Source organism: Marmota marmota, unplaced genomic scaffold (assembly GCF_001458135.2).
Source record: "Marmota marmota marmota unplaced genomic scaffold, marMar, whole genome shotgun sequence".
NCBI classification, from domain to species: domain Eukaryota; kingdom Metazoa; phylum Chordata; class Mammalia; order Rodentia; family Sciuridae; genus Marmota; species Marmota marmota.
In genome coordinates this window covers 18,245,782-18,262,004 of record NW_025999960.1, presented here as the reverse complement: position 1 = coordinate 18,262,004, position 16,223 = coordinate 18,245,782, and the positions used below count along the sequence as shown (strand labels likewise).

Here is a 16,223-nt window from a genome sequence, read left to right as displayed (position 1 = left end):
GGGGAAGTATGGCTTTGCTTCTAGGATCTGGAGTCCCCTTCACTTGCAAGTGGCCTGGAGTCCCCTTCACTGGCTTCCTGAGTCTCGACACAACCTCCACATCCGTGATTCTGTTGGAGCATCTGAGGGGCTCTGTGGGGGGTCCCTTGGGAAGTACCTTTGACTTCATCATTTCCTGGTTGAAAGGTGTACCTTGAAGGGCTTGGCATTTCCAGTCTTTCTACAATAAATTTTTCTGTGATCTCAAAATGTCACTTGGTCTGGAAACGAGTTATTTTTTTTTTCTTGTCTTTGAAATTATTCATATTTGGGAAATTAAGTTTTATTATTTTTATTGTACAAGTAATATATAATCTTGAAGAACCTTGCACATAATCTTATTAATCTTTAAAGTGGCCTATCATTCAAAAGCCAATTACATGTTTGTTCAACAGGCATTTATTAAGCTCCTGGTGTGGCAGGAAGTGACCTGGGCACTGGGAAGGCAGTGTTGGATGAACACGTCTCTGAATCTTAAAGTGCTCACAACTCAGATGATCTGTTATGGGGGAGAGGGAGGTTTTGATAGGGGAGAAGCCAGTGTGTATGCCTCTATGGACCACCTAGCCTGAGGGTGGAAGCAAGGCCTTCTGAGGACATGGGTAGACCCACCAGAAAGGAGCAGTGGGACCAGCAATAGGTGCCAGTGCTGGGGAAGGGAGTTTGGTCCCAACAGACTTCAAGAAGACTGGAAAGTAGAAGAGTAGGGGCAGGTGTTGACAGGGGTCTAGTATGCCCAGAGACTTGAAGGTAAGAGAGAATGGATGTGTGTGAGCAAAAGGGACAGCAGGATGGGAGAAAACAAACAGGGAGGCAAGGGGCTGAGGTCCAGTTACCGAGTGGGGGTCAAGGGCAGGAACATTTTGGTCGATGCCTTGAGAGAAGCAAAGTTGCAGAAATTTAAAAATGGAGCAGGTTAAGCCATCGCCTTATCCTGTATGGCATTTCGGAGTCCAAGTAAAGGACTCACATAATAGTTATGACTTGCCTGCTTGTTCCCCGAAGGAATAAAGATGGAATTTGGATATGGGGTTCATTCGAACACAACCGTAACCCATATTGAAAAGACATTGCATTCCCAGGCACACCCGACAGTCACTCTGAGAAATTTCTTCCTGTCTCACCTGTCTTGGCAGCAGGCCTATTGGGGAAAGGCTGAGAAGAGAGCAGGTGGGCAGAAGGACTGCCCAAAGGGAAGAAGAGGAGGGCGGACAGTGCAAAGTCCTATTTTTAAAGTAAAAAATGAGCGCACAAGGACTAGGCAGGGAAGATGTGGACAGACAGCTGTGGACATAAAAATGATTGACAGTGTTCAGCTGACAGTGAGAACACATGAGTCAATGGGGCGTGGTGGTTGCTGGAGAAAGCCATGGGAACTAGGAAGGCAACAGCCAGGAAGAGGGATTGTTCTGTATTTGGACCCTCTGAAGGCTCTGAATGCTGAGGACAGTGATAAATAATAGGAGCCTATTGAGAACAAAGTGACCAGGACCACGATGGTGGTAAATCAGAAGCCTGGCTACATGAGGGATGATGGGAGGACCTGGACAGTAGTTGCTGGGAGTAATGGAACAGCTAATTGCAAAGATTTGAAGAGCTTCCATAGGAAAGGGGGGTAAGTCCCAGCTGATGACCCAGATGCACATGTGAGATCTATAGCAGATTTGGCTGTATGTCAGAAGCACCTTTCTATTGATCCTGAGATGGGTGAGGCCACTTGGAGAGTTACCAAGTTTCAAGCAGAGGCTGGCTAGCTGTCTAGCAGGAGGTTGAGGGAGGGAGTGGAACGTGGGTGGGGATGTGTGTATGGAGGAATCCCATATCTTTGCCACCCTAAGAGTCCATGTGGTAGAGCCTGAGAAAAAAGGAATTCTACTCTATGGGAAAAATAGGGTCAGATGCCAGGGAAGGAGAAAGTCATGGTCCCAGACAACATTCTAAAATGAATCCGAGTTTTCTGGCACCACCAGACCTACTTCAGGGTGTGGCCTGATTATCCCTGGAATCACACATGTGTGTATGATGCTCTAAGGGAATCCAGGTCAGCTCTGGGAAAAAGCATAAGGGCAAGGCCAGGCCAAGGTCATCTTCCCCATCCTTCTCCTGGGCAGGAATTGGGGTTGTTCCAGAAAATGTGGCTTTGACTTTTCAGAAGACTTGACTATCTGAATCAGAGAGGACGAGGGAGGGATGGAGGGAACAATGTGACCCAATCCTAGGAATGTTGGAACCTAGATGCCACAGGGCAGGGAATTAATAGCCAGAGGGAAGAAGAGTCAGTCACAAAAAGGAACCAGGGTCCAGGGGAGAAGTCTGTTGATGTTCAGGGAAAGAGGGAGTTACTCTAGGGACCTGAGAAATGGGAGCTAGCACCAAAAGACACTGGAGGAGGTTTCTTGGTATAGACAGGGAGAGTGTTCCACAAGAGCAAATGCCCCTCACCTGCAAGTCACCCCAGAGAAAACAGGAAATTCTATGAACCATGCACAAAACACCTCACATACATTATCTCATCTAGTTCTCACTGTGTCTGGGAGAGGGCTGGGGAGACCACCTGTGGGTGGGCCATCCAGGTATGGAGCACTCCCTCCCTGCCCTGATCAGGCTTTCCCACAGCAGATACCCATGGGAAGAGCAAAGCTGGCCCATCTATTCATCAGATGGAGGCCATCAGGAGGGAGCGACTTACAGGTGGTGAGATCCCAGGGGAAGTCTGCCAACCGCTCCTCCCTCTGGGAGGCTGTGGCAGGGCGGAGCACTCTGGAAATCTAAATTTAATTCCACCAGCGTCTCAGTTACAGAGATTTTTATCTCAGGGCATTGCAAACAGGAAGAGCAACCATTGGCTCAATAGAATTCTAACTCCTTCTGACCTTGGACAAGATGTGTGTTTCTGGGCTGGGAAAGCTCTTGGTCTGAGGAAGAGTGTCTTGAGAATGCCGCCTTGCCCTCATTACCCTGCCCAGAATGTGTCTTCACAACAATGAGTTCGGTGCTCCACCAGTCCCGCTTCAAGTCCAGTGTAACTCTCACGGTTTTGTTGGACTTGCTGCCCTGATTTTATCAGCTTTCCAAACGGGGGACGTCTTCTAGTTGATCAACACCCTCTTGCAGGGTTGGGCTGGGAACTGGGAGTGCTGTGAGGTTCTCCAGCATGGACAATCAGTTCCAAATGGCCCAGTCCCAAACCTGGAAGAACTTCTGGGGGGCTCTTTGTGTTCAGCTCAGCTTCCACTCCTGTCCCAGGGTGGTCATCCCTTGGAGCAGGTCCTCACCCTGCATAACGCACATTCCAGAGGGAAAGCAGGGTCTCTCACATCTAGCCCTAGATTTCTTCGGCGTCTGGTGTGCTTAGCGTCACTTCTACGCGGTGGACCCCTAGCTTCCCTATGACAGGTTGGGCTTTATGGGCCCTCAGACTTTCTCTTACAAAATAACCTAATTTCAAAAGCTTAAACTTCTTTTTCTAGCCCTTTCACTATTTCCAGTGAAACAGGGGCTTGTTCCAAAGTTTTCTTGATTCTATCAGTCTTTGGGTCCTTCCAAATGCAAGAGTGAGAAAGAATTCTCCCTTTTCTCTTTATCATTTACTCCTTGTAGTTTCCTTGGAAGGCAGATATAGTCCCAGCTTTACAAAGGAGAAAATTTATGCTCAGAGAGGGTTGCTGATCTCCCTAGGGTCACACAGCTAGGGACATGCAGTCAGGAGTGGGACCCAGGTCTAACTGACCCCCACAGCACAGAATAGACACTGTCCACTGCCTCTTTCCTGCACAAGCGTCTTTGGCTTCCTGCTGCTGGGCTGCTCTGCTCCCACACTGCCCGTGCATGGCTCCTGGGGGCCGCCTTTGCTGTCTGTCTTCAATAGGGCCGCCCCTCTTCCCCTTGCATCTCTCTGTCCTGCATAAAAAGCCTTGGCCCCTCCTCTGCTGCCTGTCAGCTTTCAACATCTCACCCCGCCTCCCCATTGTCTGTGACTCCCCTGTACTCCTCCCAGGCTTTAGTTTTCCCCACTCCCCTGAAATTCCCTTCTCCCACGTCCCTGATAGAGTCCCGCAGGGCTGGGTGGCTTGTCATCGCATGTCTCTTAATTCTTTTCTCAGTCCCATCCCTCAAAAAGCTCTCAAAACATCACCACACCTGCCCCTGCCTGTGCCCCACAGCTTGCATGTGGCAACCTCTCAGCCATCAGTTCTGGGTGCGTGCGAGTCCCTGGGCAGGTGTTCTGGTACTCTGTCATCTCGCACAGCTGGGGAGTCCCTCAAGGGCTGACAACAGGGAGGCTGAGAGGGTACCCAAAGTCATGGAGAATTTAGTTTTGCTTCCAAAAGGCTTACAGAGGAATTGTGTGTTTGTGTGTGTGTGTGGGTGCGCACACGTGAATGAACACACACGTGCAAATGAGTCAATCTATACATCAATGCGCATTTGGATCTGGCAGCAACTGAGTTTTGGAAAAGAAACCAACAGGCCCGCAGCCTAGTGTTAATCCAAGAAAATCCTGGAGGAGAGAGCTGGGCTTGTCTACCTACTGCCCTGTGGAGCAGAGGGGAGAAATATATTTCCTCTCAAGGCCCAGTGGACTGAACACAGTCAGGTTCGAATACTCAGGAATTGAGATCTTTGGGGTCCTAGCACTTGAAGGGGTTTGAAGCAAGCTGCCAGTGCAAGTGGAAGGCCTTCCGGAGAGGAATAGAAGCAAGATGGCAAAAGGAGAGGAAAAGGGAGGAAAAAAGAAGAGGGGTAATCAGTCTGGGCCAAGCTTGGTAGAGGAAGGGTCATGGTGTGAGGCCAGGTGACAGGTGGGCAGGGAGAGATGTAGGTGTTGTGGGTGAGAAAGGCCGGCCAACGGCAGGAGGCATGTGCTCTGGAGTTGGACAAGCATGGCTTGTCAGTGCCAGCTGTGTGACCCTGGGAGCGGATTTTGACCTTTGTGAACCTGAGTTGTCTTTTCTTTAAAATGGGGCTACTACTAATCAGCTTGAGAACGTTTTTGTGATTTTTTTGGGGGGGGAGTCCTGGGGATTGAACTCAGGGGCACTTGACCACTTAGCCACATCCCCAGCCCTATTTTGTATTTTATTTAGAGACAGGTTCTCACTCAGCTGCTTAGCACCTTGCCATTGCTGAGACTGGCTTTGAACTCTAGAGCCTCAGCCTCCTGAGATGCTGGGATTACAGGTGTGTACTACCGTGCCTGGCTTCTTTTTAAATACACCATATCTTTATTTTATTTATTCATTTTTATGTGGTGCTGAGGATTGAACCCAGTGCCTCACATGTCATAGGTAAGTGCTCTACCACTTAGCTACAACCCCAGCCCCCTTTCTGTGATATTTAAGTGAGGTGTAGCTGCTAACATGTACTTGGGGCCTGCAGGTGTTAGTCCCTCTTTCCTCTCTCATTTTGTCTTTATTTTATAAATGCAGGATATATAACAAGCCAGAAGTATGGATGTGTGGTTAATACCTTCGTCCTACACATGATGCCCTCTGCCCTCATGGTACTGGGAATGAAACCCAGGGCCTTGCACATGCTAGGCAAGTGCTCTACCACTGAGATACAGCCCCAGATCTTTTTAAACTTCATTTTGTCTTAAGACAAGGTCTTGCTAAGTTGCTGAGATAGTCATTTGAACTTGTGATTCTCCTGCCTCAGCCTCCAGAGTAGCTGGGATTACAGGCATGTGTCACTATGCCCGGTCTGGATGTGATTTTTTAATATCCCCATATGCCCACTGCAGTCCTGGGGATGAATAGAAAAAGAAGATGAACTTGATGAGCTCCAGCCTTACAGTTCCAGCCCTACTGGGTTGCCTTGAAAGGGAGCAGTGGAAAGAGAATAGGAGTTTGATTCAGAAATGGGAATTGATTGTGACCTGGACAAATTTTGTTTACTTCTCTGGGCCTGCATTCTTGATTCTGTGCTAGGCAGGTTATGTGCTGCGTTCTTTGAGCATCAGTGGATGGAAATTTTCTGTGATTCTCTGCACTCATTTATAGGAAACAGTTTCACTTCTCTATCTTTGTGCCTCTTCTCCAGGGTAGGAGAAAGCTCACTAGAAAGCCTCTGGTCTAGTCCCAGATGTGTCTTTTCCTAACTGTAGTGGCTAGAGTAAGTCACAGTCTCCCAGGCCTCCATTTTCTTTTTTATCTAATGGATTGGAAAGAGCTTGACTGCCTTGTTCTCAGGACTCTTGGGCAGGTACTTGGTGGGGTGAACTGTGCAAATGTAAACTGATGGTGAATTTTATGCCTTCCTATTCCTTCTAGTTCCTGCTTTTCTGCCTTCTCAGATGTCTGCAGCTCTGTTTGTCATCTGCCTATTGCTTGACCATTACTTCTTTCTCTCTGGGTCTGTTTCTTAGTTTGAAAGCGCAGATCACTACAAGGATCTGCTTTGGGCTGGTGCGTGCACACATGCAAACATGTATGCATACATACATGCATGCTCCTCCAAAATGCTAGAAGGAATCGATTGTGCAGAATGATATGTCTCATAGGGAGTATGCTGAATTAAAATAATTTTGATTGCCTGTCAGAAAATGATTAGGCAACAGTGATTGCCATGCCAGGACCATCCCAGACCCTATTGTTCCCAAGACCTGGATTACTCATTCCCTAAAGAGATGCTTGGTTTAGCAGCCTAAGGATGTTAGTGCTAGGACAGAGTCTTTGACAACAGTGTCATGGAGATGGGAGGGAGAGAGAGAGAGCAGATGAGAGGTGGAGGTACTTTTTGGAGGAGGGTGTGGAGCAAACACCATGGGAAAGGACGGACAGGGTCAGAGGTGGGAAGGGGGTGCAGAAGGCTGACATTGCATTTTGGATCAGAGCCACAGGTCAACGGGGCCAGATGTTCTTCCCAGACTTCTTGCAGATTTTGCATTCCACAGTGGAGTCTTACCATCCAGGTCTATGATTTGCCACTGACAGAGTTGCTAGCAGTCAGGTGAAGTTAGATCAGGCTTCTCTCCACTGTCTTCCATTGCTTATATGCAAGAATGGGAGCCTGCCTGGCTTCTAGGAAGTCTCCAAATGACAGTCTGTGTGGGGTTCTGGACTTTCCAGATCTTGCCACTGCTGTCCACCAACATTGATCAAGTGCTGCTCTCCAGGAAGGGCCCTGAGATTTCCCTGCCTATTGCAATACATGCGGAATCCTCTTGTACCTGGACAAAATCTAAGATTACCTGAACTCTGCATCTCCAATCTCTCCTTCTCAGAGTGAATTAAAGAAATATTTTGCAAGTACTTGCATGTGCCAGGAGCAAAGGACTCAAAGTGATAAAATAAGTTTTTTGCCCTCAAAGCCCTCAGCAGTGGGACAGCTTTCCATGCAATCTGCCTTTAACACAGCAGGCAGAACTTAAAGTCAATTGCTGTGCTGTTGTCTAACACATGGGTTAGGATTTAGCACACTACATATAGTTCGGCATCCTTGACTCAAATCCTAGCTGTGCCACTTACCATCTGTGAAGACTTGAGGAGGCTCATCAATCTTTGTGCCTCAGTTTCCTCATTTAAAAATGAATAGAATAATAGTATTATCTCAAAGTAATTGTGAAAGTTAATACACATAAAATATATAAAAAAGTACCTGACACAGGTCAGTTTTTGATACATGAGAGTTGTTATTGTCATCATCATTACTATCATTGCCTCCGGAAACCATGGCAACTTCTCAGATTAGGTTTTCTAGACTCCCATATTAGCCTCCTTTCCAAATCTATATTCACTCTTTTTCATGGGCCAATGAAAGGATGGGACCCCCGTGGGGCTCCACACCTCCCGGTCCTTCGCTTTACCAAATGGACCAAATATCTACTCATCTCACTGCTCTGTGTGCTTTTTTCAACTGACATCTGCAAACCACCCAGGAGCACCTGTTTTCTGTTGCTGGTGTCTCTGTCATGCCTCTGATGTCTGTCTCCTGGCCTGGTCTACCTTTGAAGAAAAGAAACAACTGGGAAACTTAGAAAAGACTACCTCTCTCCTTTCGTTCTCCCAGACCTCCTACCTACCCATCCTGTTTGATGATAGCATCTTTCCCTTTAAGCAACCAGTGCGGTGCATTTGTGAAAGCTTGCATTAAAAACTTGTACATTTTTTTTTTTTTAGTTACTGAAGCCCTTACTCTGTGTTAGGGGATGCAATTTGGTGAGCTTTGGGGTTTGGAGGACAGATCTCAGAAATGGGTCCTTCAGAGCTCCTTCAGAGATCCAAGCACGGACAATTGCACCTGCTACTCGTGGTGTCAGAGTGGGCTTGGTAGATCAAAAGGGCAAGCTGAGAATGGAAACTTACATACCTTTGTGACAGGGGTTATGAAATCCTTCTAAGAAACATCAGGTAGCAGATGTGGGGTCCTATTTTCCCAAAGTCACAAATGCTTGAGGAGAGATCTCGTCTGATAAAATGATTACCACATGAGCCAATCTTGCCTGCACAGCACTTTTGAGAGCCCATCCTGGGAGCTAGGTGTGTAGTGTTTATCGTATTGTTGAGGCTCGTAAAAATCTTGTATGGCTGCAGGCAAGCCAAACCCTTCGGAGGCGCTGCATCTCCGCTGACTCTGGAGGACCAAGCCCAATTTCCTCCCTGTATATAAGGGGAAGTCTCTGGGCTTGGGGTAGAGGAGTGCTCAGCTCCTTCCTTCCTTCTTCTTCTTTGCTCCTACTTTTCTCTAAGCCACCATGAGCAGGCAGTGTAGCTCCAGGTCCGTGTGCCGGAGCGGAAGGGGCTTTAGCTCTGGCTCCGCAGGCATCGTCAGCCTCCATCGCAGGTCCACCAGCAGCTCTGTCCGCCGCAGTGGAGGAGGTGGTGGGAGAATTTCAGGAGGATTCTGTGGTGGAGGTGCTGGAGGTGCCGGTGGTGGCTTTGGCAGTCGGAGTCTTGTTAATCTTGGTGGCAGCAAGAGCATCTCCATAAGTGTGGCTGGAGGAGGTGGACGTAGTGGGTTTGGTGGTGGTGGTTTTGGCAGTGGTGGTTTTGGTGGTGGTGGCTTTGGTGGTGGTGGCTTTGGAGGTGGAGGCTTTGGTGGTTTTGGCAGTGGAGGTGGTTTTGGCAGTGGAGGTGGTTTTGGAGGTGGTGGATTTGGGATTGGTGGATATGGGGGTGGCTTTGGGCCTGTCTGCCCCCCTGGTGGCATCCAGGAAGTCACCATCAACCAGAGCCTTCTGCAACCCCTCAATGTGGAGATTGACCCTGAGATCCAAAAAGTCAAGTCTCGAGAAAGGGAGCAGATCAAGACACTCAACAACCAATTTGCCTCCTTCATTGACAAGGTGAGTTCATCTGCTCAGTGCATTGGGAGAGCTGCTCCTGGGTCATGTGAGGTTGGAGCAGCCAAGAACATGTGGACTCAACTTCATGTTTCTGTGTTTGGATGACTGAAGGGATATTTTGTGGAAGGGGCTTGTAGGAGATATGTTAGAATTATACTCAGAAATGATGCCAATGACATCTTTCTCTTGAACATTTACCTTAAATGTTTTTGTTTAGCTCTTGAGCTGGATTGGGATCTATTGAATGAAGATAATAGAAATGAGGCTTATGAAACTTTCTAGGGCACAATGAGAACCATGGAAGTGTCTTCTTAGCCATAAAAAGAGAACTGAGTGTGGACAGAGTGCCTTATGATGTAGCAGAAAGGATGGAGTGAGTCAGCATAGAACATTTTTGGCTGTCAGAAGAGAGCTCCACCCTCTGAGAATTTCACATTAGTACTAGATCAGTGGAGTATTTTAAAATTCTTTTGTTTCCCATCATCTGTTCTGGATAAACATGTAAACATTCTCCACTTTTCTTCTTAACCATCAATACTGTCAATCCAAGGGATCCACAAAAAATTTCAAATCCAAGTTTGGATTTTCTCAGCATACTTTTGAACTGTGTATATGCCCAGTTCATACAAACCAATTCTTACGGTTATCTACTGGAAAAAATTTGGCAAATCTTTTGAATATCATGTGTCTATTCCAAAGAATCATTGCAATATTTTTTATGGGTTTTGCTACAGGTATTGTATAGCTACTTCCTTCTAATCCTTCTTTGAATTAACAATGAGTTGGGTTTTGTTATGAAGATGATGCTAAATTGATCATCATCTTCTTGTTTCTCCCTTTGTCATGGCCAGGAAATAGGATTGAAGTTCTTTCCCAAATGAGGCACTGGGACCCTATGGGACCCCATTTCTGCACTAGGGGTAATGGGTCTTGTTTTTTAGGTGAGGTTCCTGGAGCAGCAGAACCAGGTGCTACAAACAAAATGGGAGCTGCTTCAGCAGGTGGACACCACTACAAGAACCCACAGTTTAGAGCCCTACTTCGAGACCTACATTTCCAACCTCCGAAGGAGAGTGGACCAACTGAAGGGCGACCAATCTCGGATGGATTCGGAACTGAAGAACATGCAAGATCTGGTGGAGGATTACCGGAACAAGTAAGGAAGCCTGGCTGGGCACTTGGCTCTTGCTCTACAAGAGTTCCAGAAAGTGAGAAGCTGAGAATATGATGCATTTGTAGCTAATGTCTTTCCTTAGGTTAGAGGCAAATCAGCATGGTGTTTTCAGAAATTTTCATCTTCTCAGAAGGTGGAAATAGTTTAGTGATTTTACTGCTCAGAAGAAAGGGGTGGCCAGGATATCCTGATTCTCAATAGTAAACTTATGAACAGGCAAGGCCACTTTTAGTCTAGAATGCTGGACTTTGGGTCTCACTCCCTTTGAATCTCCTAATCACTTCTGCTTCCTTGTAGATATGAGGATGAGATCAACAAGAGGACAAATGCAGAGAATGAATTTGTGACCATCAAGAAGGTGAGCAATTCCTGTGGATGGAACATACCTCTGAAATACATAATAGAATAGGGTCTCCATTCATAAGCAGCAAGAAGCCATGATGTAGAGAACCAGATAGCGGGTCTGCTGAATATCTGGAGGAGAGTTGTTTTTTCACATAATGTGGACAGGAATTAACTTGAGTACTTAATTCCTCCATATTTCTCAGCATCTCATGTGGTACTGGGGAGGTGAGTTCTTAGCAAGTCAGGCAATCTCCCTTGATAGTGATGCCAAGCAGCAGAGCAACCCAGAAACCATGACCTCTCTGGGATAAAGAGGTGTGGGGTAGTCCCAAAGCTTCATTCCTGCTTGGAAAGCCCCTCATGGTTGGAGAGAGGGATCCATCCTGGAAAGAGTATGGCTTCATGATTCCTTTGTTCCTCTAGGATGTAGATGGTGCTTATATGACTAAGGTGGACCTTCAGGCCAAAGTTGACAACTTGCAGCAAGAAATTGAATTCCTCACCACACTCTTCCAAGCAGTAAGTTCTCTGATTTCAACCAAGGCTATTTAATTGAAGATAGAATCTTTAAACCAGAACCCATCAGTTTCCAAAAGAATAGAAATGCATCTTCCATCTCCAGAACCTCCCTCTGTATAAGAGGTTTTTTGTTTCAGTACTGTAAGAGTCACTGAACTATTATGTCCTGCAGGAGTTGTCTCAGATGCAGACTCACATCAGTGAAACCAATGTCATCCTCTCCATGGACAACAACCGCAGCCTGGACCTGGACAGCATCATTGCTGAGGTCAAGGCCCAGTATGAGGACATTGCCCAGAGGAGCAAGGCTGAGGCCGAGGCCCTGTACCAGACCAAGGTGAATGTCCGAATGGCTAGCCAGTGCCCTTGCAATGTCTTGACTTCTTGTCCTGTGCTTTCTCCTATTTTTGTGTGTGCAAGCATTCCTGGCTCTGCCCACATCTCACTGACATGATCCATCATCTTTAGTATGAAGAGTTGCAGGTCACTGCTGGAAAACATGGTGACAGTGTGAAAAACTCAAAGATGGAGATTTCTGAGTTGAATCGGGTGATCCAAAGACTCAGATCTGAAATCGACAGTGTCAAGAAGCAGGTACTTGTTTCTTTCTTCTAGGGCTCAGCTGTGTGGAATGAGGGTGTACCTCAGGCTGTGGGGGAAGTTTCCCAGCTTTGAGTCTGACAATCCAGAAGAAGGCTACATTGTCTCCAGTCCCTTCAGTGACTATTCTGGTTTCCAGAATTTAGCTGTCATGCAGGATTTTTTTAAAAGGGAAATTTGTGAAAATGATCTAGGAGAGGATGTGATGGGTGACCTAGCTTATGACCCCAAGTGGGAGTTAGGAGCCAAGGAGTGGGAGGAGAGGCAGCAGGAGGTTTTAGGGCAGGCTGGGAGAAGAATGGCAGGTCTGTGAAGGCTGGAGGAGCTTTGAGTCAAGGCCAAGATTGTTCAAGGAAGTCAGCCTGGTGCTATCCAGTGGCGGCTTAATGTCCAGTGGTTCTACAGGACTCAGCTCACTGGGGTCGGGGATGGACTTGCCATGGGAGGGTCAAAGCAGGGTTGGGTGTTCTGAGCGGGTTTAATGCACTGGCTTCTCTTTTCCAGATCTCCCACCTGCAGCAGTCCATCAGTGATGCTGAGCAGCGTGGCGAGAATGCCCTCAAAGATGCCCAGAACAAACTGAATGAGCTGGAGGATGCCCTTCAGCAGGCCAAGGAGGACCTGGCCCGGCTGCTGCGTGACTACCAGGAGCTGATGAACACCAAGCTGGCCCTGGACATGGAGATTGCCACCTACAGGACCCTCCTGGAAGGAGAGGAAAGCAGGTGAGGAAGGGACCCTGGCAGTTGGTCACTTCTTATGGGCTTCCTTCCTGCAAGCTGATGGTTGCTGAAGATGCAGCCATTGGACGATGGCCTGACCTGGGTGTGGGGAAGTGAAGGCATGGGCAGGAGCAAGGACTTGGGGTTCACTTTGGGAGCCAGAGTCTCTATTTCTTTTCCTTTGTATTTTTCTTCCTTTCTCTTTTCTTTCCTTTTTTGAGAGTTATGACATTTCTATATTTGCAATGGAGCAATTTGTTCTTCATTTGGGCGGGCTCAGATATCACCTGTCACAAAGTCAATCCTTTCACAGGTGTCCCTCACTGGCTGCAGGATTCTTATCTATTGTATATGGGGATTTCTCCCTGCCTGTTTGTACTTTTGCTTAGAAAATCAGCAGAGGTTTGGGAGGACAGTGGAGCTGGAGTAGGTTTAGATCAGGTGGGTTGGAGGATCCTCAGCGAGGCAGAGTCTCTGAGATGGCAAGAGTTTGATCACTTCTATGGGCTTCCTTCTTTGAGAGCTGACTGAAGCTTGCGAGGAAGCACGAGGAAGGGCTTTGTGAAGCTGCAGTGTCCTGAGAGATTTGCTTATTTATTTTCTCCTACAGGATGTCTGGAGAGTGTGCCCCCAACGTGAGTGTGTGTAAGTACAAGCCGATTTCTCAGGGGCATGTGCAGGGTCTGCTGGGTTGGAAAGGGAGTGGGATTAGAGATAACCAAGTGTCTTTTTGCAGCTGTGAGCACCAGCCACACCAGCATCAGTGGAAGTAGTAGCCGAGGAGGTGGCGGCTATGGCTCCGGAGGAGGCGGCTATGGCTCCGGAGGTGGCGGCTATGGCTCTGGAGGTGGTGGTAGCTACGGCTCCGGAGGTGGCAGCTATGGTTCCGGAGGCGGCAGCTACGGCTCTGGAGGCAGCAGTGGAGGCCACAAAGGTGGCTCAGGAATAGGTGGCGGCAGCTCTGGCGGCCGGGTTTCCGGCGGTGGTAGCTCTGGAGGCAGCTACAGCTCCTCTGGAGGCCGGGGATCCAGCTCTGGGGGTGTCAAGAGCTCTGGTGGCAGTTCTAGTGTGAAGTTTGTTTCCACCAGTTATTCCCGAGGGTCCAGATAAAGAGGTGCTCTCTATTCCATTAGCTCTTCCCTCTCCATCCCTACCAAATGTGCTTGACAAGACCAAGGTCAATTGCCCAAGCCTTATTGGAGAAAAGAGCTATGGTTAGCTACACCATCTCATCCTATTTTCCCTTGCTCTTTCTTTTCTGCTTTGCTTCCAAAAGAAGTCATCAGATCAATGACAGTCCCCTGGCTAAAACCCTGCTTGTGCATTGCCTGAGAATAGCTCAGCAATTACCACTACACACATGACATTTCAAAGAGCCTCGGTAATCCAGCCAGACGAGGACTAATTAGACCCAGGGCTTCTTTGCCGTGCACAGAGAGCATGTTCTGGACAGCTCCTTAATAGCCTGTCTCTTGTAGCAAACTCTGTGCTGCTTTGGTTTTGTATATAAGGTGTATGCAAGATGTTTGTCTTTTATGGAGAGGTCTTAAACTCCCCATTTCCTTGTTTTGCTGCAATAAACTGCATTTGAAATTCTCCATCGGCCTCTGTCTCCTTTGTTTATGCACTACCCCTGGATGGATGTTTTGTGGGAGTGAAAGAAGACACTAGAGTCACATGGCGCGTGGAGGAATTGAGACACTTGAACATGAGCAAGATGGGGGGTGGGTAGGACAACATCCAACTAGGGTGAAATCATAGAGAGTCAGGCTCTCTCCCAGAGGATGGAAATGTTCGGGAGAAATGGAGAGTCTGGGGTGGCAGGTTTTCTTGATCTGAGAAAGCTTTCTTAAAGAAGGGACACAAACAAACAGATTGGGAAGGAGGAGTCTGACATTGGGGAAAAGGGAGAGTATTGTGTTGAAAAGTCATTGTTTAGGCGGCACAGCCAGTGATGAGGTGGGGACCAATAAGCTGCTGTAGCCAAAATGCAGACTTTGGTGTAGGGGTGCTCAAGAACCCAGAGTGGTAATAGAAAGGTGGATATGCCATTTCTCTCCCTTTTCTGGCCACCACCCAAAGCTCTTCTTAGTCTAAGAGGTGCCATTGTCAATACGCAGACCGGACCTGTGATGTAGTACAAAGGGTTTGAAGAGTGGCCAGAAGCACAGACGGCTGAAGTCAGATGTGCTTGAGTTTGAATCTGACCACCACCATTTACTAATTATATGAAAATGTGCAAGTTACAGACCTCTCTGCTCTTCATTTTCAATCTCTTCAAAATGGGGATAAGAATGTCTTCCTCATGGGGTCTACTGTGGGGGATTGGTAAGACGACTGAACATGTCTGAGCACAAAGGAATCACACAGTAAGTGCTGACTCTAGTGACAACATTGGTGATGGTGACCACAAGCTGGCTGTCATTTCACAGCTCATCAGACTCCAGAAAGCTTGATAGGTGCTTGTTCAAAGGAACAAGTGAGCATCCTCTCCCCAATGGTTCCCACCAGCTCCTAGGCCACGAAAAAGCCAAAGTCTCTGAGGACCAATTTTCTTAGCTTTTAATTAAGAAAAGTTCCTGGCTCCAGGGTCAGTAAAGGCTGAGAGGAATGAGGAGACTGTAGGTGGACAGTGTTAAATAAATACAATTGGGGCAAGCTCCATCCTTCCTCTCTAGTCACCCCTCCTGTAGGTCTGCTGGTTCTACTTGCTTTTGTTGTATCCTGAGGAGCACAGGGTACCTCGACTGTTCCGTGACCAGCCAACTGCATGTCTTCCCTGCAGGCTTGTACCCATCCTGGGCCTTGAACATTCCCTGGCATTGCTAAACTTGTTTAATTCATTGCTTAAAAACACTGAGAAGCTAATCCTTTTGCGAAACACGTAGAAACTAGCCTCTGCCCTGAACCAAATTCCTTAAACCATCATAGGCAACTCCACAACTTGACTTGCTCATTGCTGACATTCCAAGGCAGAGAACCTTGTCTTGCTGCCCACCATGAGGACTCTGCAGCTCCCATGTTATGTAAATTCCACTAATAAATACTTTGGACTGATCATCCTAGTATTTTAGGACTTCTTCGGTTGGGACACCAGCTGTCCTCATCTTGGCATGCATGATTGGGGCTTCCCTGTTGCCATTTTTGGGGTGACTCCAGCTATGGACTGGAGTGAGAATCTGGACTGATGTGAGAATTTGGAAAGCATATGAAGGAGCAGAAAAAACAGGAACTTTGATTTAGAGAATCTGGGTTTAATGCACTCTAATATTTAAAGGGCAGGCATTTAGAAAACTAATTCACAGCTCATAGGATGTGTAGATCCTTGGACGAGCTGCATGACCATTCTGAGCCTCAGTTGTCACTTAGGTGAAATGGAGAGGAGAGTATTTGCTTGTAGACATCAAGAGGATGAAATACATACAGTGTGAAATGCTTTGCGAATTGGGACTGTGTTGTGTAGAAGTAGTTAAATGGCATTAAAATAAGTAACAAAGAAGCACAAGAAGGTGGCTGGCTGTTCAGCACCTTCAAGGAA

At 47.4% G+C, this 16,223-nt stretch overlaps 1 protein-coding gene across 2 annotated transcripts; it reads left to right on the top strand.

Annotated features, from left to right (window-relative positions):
* The first annotated feature begins 8,662 nt into the window (after positions 1-8,662).
* Positions 8,663-14,283, top strand: Krt1 (keratin 1). Of its 2 annotated transcripts, XM_048802777.1 has the most exons (10): positions 8,663-9,020; positions 9,066-9,325; positions 10,267-10,481; positions 10,797-10,857; positions 11,268-11,363; positions 11,536-11,700; positions 11,832-11,957; positions 12,468-12,688; positions 13,296-13,330; positions 13,422-14,283. In XM_048802777.1, the coding sequence occupies exons 1-10, from the start codon at positions 8,735-8,737 to the stop codon at positions 13,793-13,795; spliced, it is 1,839 nt and encodes a 612-aa protein (XP_048658734.1). In that variant the 5' UTR covers positions 8,663-8,734; the 3' UTR covers positions 13,796-14,283. The 2 variants fall into 2 exon arrangements, with proteins under 2 accessions (XP_048658734.1, XP_015348894.1); XM_015493408.2 differs by having other exon boundaries at positions 8,663-9,325.
* Positions 14,284-16,223: the final 1,940 nt, after the last annotated feature.